Consider the following 10,533-nt stretch of genomic DNA (forward strand, 5'->3'; position numbering starts at 1 on the left):
AAACATTTGAAAATATAACTTCATACTACTATAACTGGTGTTACTGATATCAGTAACCCTTTGTTGTGAGTGTAGAAACCAGCAAAACATTTTGGGTGTATCCAGATAAAACTATAAAGTTGTACATTTTCTGTTTTCCAAAGAACCACTCATTAACATAACAACATACCTCTAGGACCATAGAAACTAAAGTCCTCAATCCTACCATAAAATAGTAATAAGTATGCTGGTACGGGTGTTTAGTTGTAAGATTATGGGATTGTCAAGTACCATTCATTAACGTAGTAACAACATACCACTTTAGTACTCAGTAGAGTGCATAACTCCACCACAAAGTGTTGATCATATCTGGTCCTCAAAAAATACAAAAATGTGTCTGTCCTTATCAGGCCAATGAAAGATAATATTCTACACATGTCCACCATGTTTCATAAAAATCCAATCATGTTTTACTGTGTTATTGTGCAAAAATACTGCAATAATTTAATCTCCATGTTGACAGATAGCATTTTGTATTTTTATGACCTTTACCCTCCAAAAACTAAACAGTTCTTAGTACACTTTTATACAAAGTTTTATCCAAATCCATTCCCCAGTTTTCAAGAAATCTTGCTGGAAAACATAACCTTCAGTGGCATGGGTTAACATAGTGGTAAAATTTATATGAATACTTGTCTGGTGTAAGGATACTGGATTGTCCAGTATGAACAGGCTTTTTTATTACCATCTAACAACAGAAAACCTATAAAGATCTCTTTCCATGTAAGCATAAGAACCATAATATTTTTTGTGTAATTTTACATGCTGTAAAGAAAACTGAAGGTTATATCTGTAATAAGTTCTAAAATATGCACATCAAAAACAACTTTCTTAGTTAAGTGAATGTTACACCGAAGAAGGGTAAAATAATATCTGTGAGACTGATAGGAGATCCACAGTATCGTTTATGTATGATGAAATTATAAACAGTTGACCGTTAAAACATTCATATCAGTACGCTATACCACTTTCATAACTATTATTTATACACAGGTTTCTACAATACAACTTAGTTGCTGAACAATTCAATTAATTCTACAGATTTCTTACAAGATGTTATTAAAGAGGATGTTTACATTATCTGTACCACAGAAATGGTGGCTCACAAATTACAGGAATACTTTTTTATAGGCCACATAATGAAGGTGTTTATCACTGAATAATGAAGGGAAGAAACATTTTGATGAACTCAGTTCATGGACCAGCCAGAATTAAAACAAAAAACACTACTTAGATGTTCCAAAATTAACACTAACTTGTTTGATTTTGCATATGTATTTTATCTTGTGTAATACAAACAAAGAATATGCTTATATATGTAAAAACGGTTTGTTTGGGAGCCACATTTCGACGTTGTTCGCTCCTCTACGTAAACAAAGTTTTCTCAACCCAAACCAGCCATTTTTACATATCTATTTTTTTCTACAAGTGGGTTTTCTTGTCATCACTGATTAAAAAAGTATGCTTATAGTTATGAAGTGATCAACTGAGTGTTTTCCATCTCATTTGTCTCTCAGTATTACATAACAGTAGTAGAGGTTGCAGCTGAATACGTTAAGCATTTCATGGCTGTACAATTAAAACTATAACTTATTATCCCTTTCACAATGGGTCAAAGGTCATATGTCATCACATTTGTTGACTTCCATTCAAAATTTTATTGAACTACTATTTTACAAATTAATGTCAATAAGTTTAGAATCAAATTGTATATTATAATTCAAACTTTAATATTATATATGAAATAATTTTTAATTTAAAAGTAAATATTAAGAGGACACATCTAAATATAGATTTTAGTGAATTACATGGTATGTTGAATGTAGTGCTGTTTAAAATTAGATGTTTGTAATGTGAAAATACTAAGTCTGTAGTTTCATACAAATTAGTAACTCAAATTACTAATATTGACAAGCTATAATATAAAACAAGAATCTCATATCTTTTTATTCTGCCGAGATACGACTTATGTACTGAATCAAACAGTGACACCATTCACCTCTTTACATTTTGGAAACAATCCCTTATACATATATACTTACTTCAATATATGACATGTGAAAACCAATCAATAACTTAGAATGTATCCAGAGTGATTTTTTTCAGCTAATTTAATCTTTGAAAAGGCTACCACATTCTTTTGATTCAAGATTTCAATGAGGTAGGCTGCATCTTTAGTTTGCTCAAAGTTTCATATTTTTTAAAACCTAAATACACGTTAGTTACTAAACTTAAGTTATAGTGGAATTCTGTGGTGTTAATGTAGTTATTTATGATTTTTTGGTTATTTAACTGTATGTATACCCCACAAAAAAAAACCAAAAAAACTTTGGTTTGATATCCTCCATGTGGGATATTTTAAAGGCTTGGCAACCTATGTCCAGTAGCAACCGAGTTCAAAGGTCATAGCGAGAAGAGATAATTAATTGCCTGTCTTCTTGATTTATTGTTCTATATTTTAAGAAAAATAAGGTTAATAATTTATTCCTAAATAGTAATAATCAACATACATATATATAATGTATAATAACTGACATGAGTGTATATTACAAAATACTAGTCCACTAAAACATTGCCAAGACAGTGAAGACTAAAGGCCAGTTTCATATTACTGGATATGTAACGTGAGTGCACATTATGTAATGTTAGCGAGGAATAACTGGAAGGTCAACATAATAAAACAGAATAAACATATAGTGTTACGAGACTTAAGCTACGTAAACTAAACATCTGTATTTTCATGTTATAACATGTAGTCATTCTAGCACTAATAAAGCATAATTCGTGTTTATTTCAGTAACTTTTTTTATGATGTTTATAAGGCTAGTCCAGTGACAAACACCATATAGCTAAAGTATAGAAAATAACAAATTATATAGTTCTACAAAAAAACAAACTGAAATACATTTAGGAGGTTTTAGAGATTACACAAATAACATTTGAGATTTTTGGAACAAAGAATAGTTTTTTTTCAATGATAACATGAAATCACTTTGCAGTCAGACTACTAACAAAACAGACTTGCTACTTTCACAAAGAAATTGTTAGTACAGATATTTCATTAAGAAATTTGATTTTTTGTGTGCAAAATAATTGTAATCTTTACTAAAAAGCTATCATATTTTATGAAGATACACGTGCTGTATCAAAGGTTATAGTGTGAATACTTAATATGTGCATACGTGTAGAGGAACCTGGGTTTATTACACTGAGCCCTTTACAAAAGGGTTAAATAACACAATGTTCATCTCTGTATACTGTGCAACATTTGTGTGATTCACTTTACAAAATTCTTGTGGAAGAGTACAATAGCCACACACACAGTTCAAAACCTACTGAAGGCAAAGTTTATTGAGAGAGAAATTTTGATTGTTTAAATAAAAATATACAAGGACATTGACTGGAACTACAAAAAGAATGTTAAAAGACACATTGATTAACAGCTATAAAAATTCAAAAAGTCACCCAAAATCACAGTTTTATGAGCAGAAAGAATAACCATATTATACAGAAAGTTACCACCATGTGGTGCATAAAATACAGTAACCTTTACGAGGAAACGTACAGGTACGTAGCTGAAAAATGTAAAGACGACACAAACTGTGTTTCACTTGTATTTGTTTTACTCTTGTACAACATTCTTATGGTGTTCTGCAATCTTTGTGGTGAATTATTTAATTTCCAAAGCTCATTTTGGTTAGTTCATACTAACATTTACAAAAGAAACATTGTGAAACAGTTGAAAGAGTACATTCTTATATACCAATATGTATACATCTAGTAGCTTGTTCCATAAACATGTAATCTATTTCCTTTAGGATGTAACCGTTGTTGTTGTTGTCAGGACACCTCCATAATATTCAAAATGTAGCTTTCTACTAACACCAATACACAGTGACACAAACCCTTCCTACTAACACCAATACTCAGTGACACAAACCCTTACTACTAACACCAATACTCAGTGACACAAACCCTTTATACTAACACCAATACTCAGTGACACAAACCCTTATACTAACACCAATACACAGTGACACAAACCCTTTCTACTAACACCAATACACAGGTGACACAAACCCTTTCTACTAACACCAATACACAGAGTGACACAAACCCTTCCTACTAACACCAATACTCAGTGACACAAACCCTTTCTACTAACACCAATACACAGTGACACAAACCCTTCCTACTAACACCAATACTCAGTGACACAAACCCTTTCTACTAACACCAATACACAGTGACACAAACCCTTTCTACTAACACCAATACACAGTGACACAAACCCTTTCTACTAACACCAATACTCAGTGACCCAAACCCTTTATACTAACACCAATATTCAGTGACACAAACCCTTTATACTAACACCAATATTCAGTGACCCAAACCCTTTCTACTAACACCAATACACAGTGACACAAACCCTTTCTACTAACACCAATACTCAGTGACACAAACCCTTCCTACTAACACCAATACTCAGTGACACAAACCAACTCTGCTACTAACACCAATACTCAGTGACACAAACCCTTCCTACTAACACCAATACTCAGTGACACAAACCCTTATACTAACACCAATACTCAGTGACACAAACCTTTATACTAACACCAATACTCAGGTGACACAAACCCTTTCTACTAACACCAATACTCAGTGACACAAACCCTTTCTACTAACACCAATACTCAGTGACACAAACCCTTCCTACTAACACCAATACTCAGTGACACAAACCCTTCCTACTAACACCAATACTCAGTGACACAAACACTTCCTACTAACAACAATACTCAGTGACACAAACCCTTTCTACTAACACCAATGCACAGTGACACAAACTTTGGTCAAACAAAATAACAAAATTAAAGTATGTGGAATGACACATTTTATTACAATTTTCAAATTAATGAAAACAAAATGTTAGCACAGCTGTGAATTATCACAAATAAGGGCGGGAAGCAAGCATCACACAGTACATATATTACAAGAAAATATATTCTCATATCATTCATTTCTTTATGAATGTTATTTAGCCCAGTACAATATTGTGTAAAAGTGACACCTGGTGGAAACTGTAGTTCTAATATTTTCCAATAAAGCTGAGAAGAATGTACGTAAAGAATACAGTGGTGTGAATATTTGTAATACTTTTATCTCATACTGTCACACAGAAAATTTTAAGTTTTTATTTGCTGAGAGAGGACTGCTTTGAAAGAAAGCCCCCACCACCAACATGATGTCCTTCCATAAGTACATTGTCATGCAATATGATATTTTTATAACACAATTATTTACCAACACCATACAAAAATATGTATTTCTAAATATATGATTAATTATGTTACTGTTGCATCATTTTACTATATTGGCAACATCATAATTTTACAAAATGAAGATGTAACGTTTATAATGATTACTGTAATAACAACTAGTAACACAATGTTGTTTTTCAGCACGTTTTAATCAACACTTTCATTGTAATTATCAAAATATGTGTTGTTCATTATTGACTTCCATTCACAGTTTAATATACACCATGCTCGAGGTCCTACATGTATAATATTATAACTATCTTATCATCACTTCCATTCACAGTTTAATATACACCATGCTCCAGGTCCTACATGTATAATATTATAACTATCTTATCATCACTTCCATTCACAGTTTAATATACACCATGCTCGAGGTCCTACATGTATAATATTATAACTATCTTATCATCACTTCCATTCACAGTTTAATATACACCATGCTCCAGGTCCTACATGTATAATATTATAACTATCTTATCATCACTTCCATTCACAGTTTAATATACACCATGCTCCAGGTCCTACATGTATAATATTATAACTATCTTATCATCACTTCCATTCACAGTTTAATATACACCATGCTCCAGGTCCTACATGTGTAATATTATAACTATCTTATCATCACTTCCATTCACAGTTTAATATACACCATGCTCCAGGTCCTACATGTATAATATTATAACTATCTTATCATCACTTCCATTCACAGTTTAATATACACCCATGCTCCAGGTCCTACATGTATAATATTATAACTATCTTATCATCACTTCCATTCACAGTTTAATATACACCATGCTCCAGGTCCTACATGTGTAATATTATAACTATCTTATCATCACTTCCATTCACAGTTTAATATACACCATGCTCCAGGTCCTACATGTATAATATTATAACTATCTTATCATCACTTCCATTCACAGTTTAATATACACCATGCTCCAGGTCCTACATGTGTAATATTATAACTATCAATGTTTCAACTGCTACTTTAATCAACAGGGAAGAAAAATGTTTTGAAAAGCATCCAGAATAACTGTATGAAAAAAATACAACACTGGAAGCTTCATATTCATTGATAGTTGATACAACACTGGAAGCTAGTTACAAGTTGATGTTATAAAACATTTTTGTTATCCGTAATAATTATATAACAATAACTTTATTATATAATTATTACAGAACCTTTTATGACAAACCTTTTGTGAATGTGTAAACTAATATCATTTTTGTTAAGGAACCGTGGATACCCATCAAGTTGGGTTAACACTAGGAATGACAGGCTAATATCATCCATTAATCTAATTTTAGGTTTTATCCCATTATATGTCTCTTTGCCAACCAATAATCTAATTTTACGTTTTACTCCATTAAATCTGTAACATTAATTCAACATAACCTGCAACAAGTTGTTAGTTAAATATCATTATTTACTGTTTGTTAACTTTATTGCTGGTAAATAATAGTTATATTTAGAATATCAATCGTTTACAATAAAAATGCATATATTGTTAATAACACATACTTTTAAAACATTGATAAGTAGCCCTTAACCTAAACACTTTCCAATATAAGAAAAAAGTAACATATGTAAATAGTTTAAAACAAGTAATACTGATTTTAATATATTTTTTCTACAATATAAAGTCTGTTAACTTAGAGGTTAGACAACACTAAAGGACTAATACACAATTAGGTTTATATCGACATAAGAAAGAACTAATAACTACATGCATATATTTGTATAACACATTAAACAATTTAAAAGTGACATATTTACAAATCCTTCTTATAAGTGTGAACAGAAACCTAACGACATGTGTTTTTCATGAAAACATAACTATGAAGAAAAGTGCAACACATGGAACTATCACTTTGCAAAATTGAAGAAATTTCAGGGCCTACTATGGGCTCTGAAATAAAACTTTACATCGGAGCACTTGTTGGTTAATGCTCACCCTGCAACTATACAATAATTTGAAGTACAACAGAAAAGTAATAATAATGCGACTGTAAGTAATGTAAGTCCTGACAGAAGTTAGAATTAAGCCACCTATACCTACACGCGTAATGCGGACCCAACGCACTGAAATTAATAAAATAACAACTCACACTACAGCAGGACATTAATAAACTACTCCAGAATTCTGTTTAAAACCTCTATCAAACCCTGAGCATACTGTTCTGGCTGTACGGTAGAAACTTCTGAAGTAGCTGTATGTTTCCCACCCTTTGCTGACTTCTTCTTGGCTCCACAGTGAGTTAGGACATCCACAAGCCCCATGAAATATATCTCTGGGTTTGGTGCCTCTAAAGATAGAATAAATGTACGTGATATTAACAAGTATTGATTCTGTAGCAACATTCGTATGTACCAGCATTATCACGTCACACACAGTTTAACCAAATTTGATTTGTTGACAACAACCAAGTTATTAAAAGAAAAAAGTTAAAATATATATTATTTTATAAATATCCCTACCATTGCTCGTAGTTAGAATCTCAGCTGTACTTCATAGTAACTGCCAAGTGTTTTTTTGTAAATTAAATATGAGCAAAAAGCATGACAGCCAACACTAACCAAAAAAAATATAGATACAGAAGGAAAGAGAACAAACACACTACAATTTTATTTTAGTTCTGATGCTCAACAGTTATAAAATTCACTGTATAAATACATACATAATTGGTATGTAAAAACTAACCTACTATGGAGACTGCAAACAAACTTGGCACAGGTTTAGTTTAGAGAGAGAGAAGTCTCAAGAATTCTCTCCCCAACAGGGGCGGTTAGGAACATTGTGGTTCCTCTTTGTCTCCTCACACGAAATATTACTTAACTTTGTATGGGAATTTACCGGTATTTGACTTGTTTAAGGTGATGAAGTGCGATAAGACATTATAAAAATGACGGGCGAGTGCGATAAAGGCAACACAAGAGAAGTGAGCCCATAGTCCACAAAGCTGATGAGACTGTGTTTACACACACTAATTTATCCTGTTCCAAGTGAATGTGCCCAAAGATCATCCTTCACAAACTAAACAATAACGATGGACTTCATCAACAGTAATATCCATTCTATTGTGTATTTACAGGAAATATAAAAATTATAAACCATTTTCAGCAGTAATCATGAAAAACTATTGAACCACTCAATAAGTGAATGGGACTTAACCTCGGAGGACTTAAAAAACTGTGAAAACTTACCTGGACATTCGTTTACCAATTTGAGGTCAGGAAGTTATCTTAGGAATGTCACTGATTCAAGTCAGAATATTTATTTCAGAAATTGAGTATAGTTTTTACAGATAGTCCTTGTGTGTTTTTTATACCGACAAAGTGAAGTTTGATTGTTACTATTCTAACCTGGGTCATGCCTTCCTATGTCCTGCTTACCCAGTTTCATTTTCTGAAACCTCTCCAGATTAATTGTACAAAACCACAATGTTGTAAACTAGTCTAAACAAAACACTATAAACAACAAAACTATTTTCTGCACTGTGTTGTAAACTACATAACTAACCAAAGTAATCCAGTATAAACCAGTGGTGTTTTCATTACTAAACAACTTGTACACAAACTATTCAGTAACATAACATACTATAGAACTATTTCCTGTACTGTGTTGTAAACCAGTTTAAACAAACACCATAAACTACAGAACTATTTCCTGTACTGTGTTGTAAACTAGTCTAAACAAACACTATAAACTATAGAACTATTTCCTGTACTGTGTTGTAAACTAGTCTAAACAAACACTATAAACTATAGAACTATTTCCTGTACTGTGTTGTAAACCAGTTTAAACAAACACTATAAACTATAGAACTATTTCCTGTACTGTGTTGTAAACCAGTTTAAACAAACACTATAAACTACAGAACTATTTCCTGTACTGTGTTGTAAACCAGTTTAAACAAACACTATAAACTACAGAACTATTTCCTGTACTGTGTTGTAAACTAGTCTAAACAAACACTATAAACTATAGAACTATTTCCTGTACTGTGTTGTAAACCAGTTTAAACAAACACTATAAACTACAGAACTATTTCCTGTACTGTGTTGTAAACTAGTCTAAACAAACACTATAAACTATAGAACTATTTCCTGTACTGTGTTGTAAACTAGTCTAAACAAACACTATAAACTATAGAACTATTTCCTGTACTGTGTTGTAAACCAGTTTAAACAAACACTATAAACTATAGAACTATTTCCTGTACCTGTGTTGTAAACCAGTCTAAACAAACACTATAAACTATAGAACTATTTCCTGTACTGTGTTGTAAACCAGTTTAAACAAACACTATAAACTATAGAACTATTTCCTGTACTGTATTGTAAACCAGTTTAAACAAACACCATAAACTACAGAACTATTTCCTGTACTGTGTTGTAAACTAGTTTAAACAAACACTATAAACTACAGAACTATTTCCTGTACTGTGTTGTAAACTAGTTTAAACAAACACTATAAACTACAGAACTATTTCCTGGTTCTATTCCATTCACACAAAATTTGTAGGAACAGTAAACGTGAGAATGCATACACAACTATTTTCCATTCTTACAACTCTAGTCCTTCAGTATAGTTACATTGTATCTTCTTACATTAAAACATTCCCCATGTTCCTACTCACTTTCACAACTGCTGATTGCGTGAGATCGCTCTCTTTGAAATAAACCCACTACCATTCTTTACTTCTCTTAGCTCTCCTGCTCTGGGAGAATCTGGAGGGGTAGGGACAACCTGCCCTAAACCACTTCCAGCAGAGTCCTCATCATCATCTGTTGGAAGGGCCCCATTTTCTACTTCATTTCCATCAGCCTCCATTTTTTCTTGTTCTCCAACCTCGGCTTCTGATTTTTTTACAGTCATGTATTCCCAAACAGAGTGAGTATTCCGTAACATTATTCTTTTTCAGGAACTAGTGTGAACATAACAATCCAGCTAAAACTATCAAGGTGAGTGCATGAGAAAGACAAACACGAGTTAAAGAACCAAATATAAACTGTTCAAGTGATATAAAGTTTAATATACAACTAAATTCACCTATATTAAAGAAACATGAAAAAATAACAAGCAAACCAATCACAATTAGATCTTACCTGAACATAAATATTTATTATGCAAGCATTTAAGGTCCAACTAAG

At 32.1% G+C, this 10,533-nt stretch overlaps 2 protein-coding genes and 1 long non-coding RNA gene across 3 annotated transcripts in view; 1 reads left to right on the plus strand and 2 right to left on the minus strand.

The window, feature by feature from the left end:
* LOC143234511 (kinesin heavy chain-like) overlaps nucleotides 1-10,533 on the minus strand; it is a 367,254-nt gene that overhangs the window by 243,194 nt on the left and 113,527 nt on the right. The gene's annotated exons all lie outside the window — the stretch shown is intronic.
* On the plus strand, nucleotides 3,359-4,540 carry LOC143234514 (uncharacterized). Its single transcript, XR_013018692.1, has 2 exons — nucleotides 3,359-4,038; nucleotides 4,109-4,540. It is a non-coding gene; the product is annotated as an uncharacterized LOC143234514 (long non-coding RNA).
* The window catches only part of LOC143234897 (uncharacterized), a 13,065-nt gene continuing 12,734 nt past the window's right edge, over nucleotides 10,203-10,533 (minus strand). Inside the window, exon 7 of the mRNA XM_076472589.1 lies at nucleotides 10,203-10,307. Within this exon, the coding sequence (XP_076328704.1) occupies nucleotides 10,203-10,307 (105 nt within the window). The remainder of the gene's footprint in view (nucleotides 10,308-10,533) is intronic.

Source organism: Tachypleus tridentatus, chromosome 12 (assembly GCF_004210375.1).
Source record: "Tachypleus tridentatus isolate NWPU-2018 chromosome 12, ASM421037v1, whole genome shotgun sequence".
Lineage (NCBI taxonomy): Eukaryota > Metazoa > Arthropoda > Merostomata > Xiphosura > Limulidae > Tachypleus > Tachypleus tridentatus.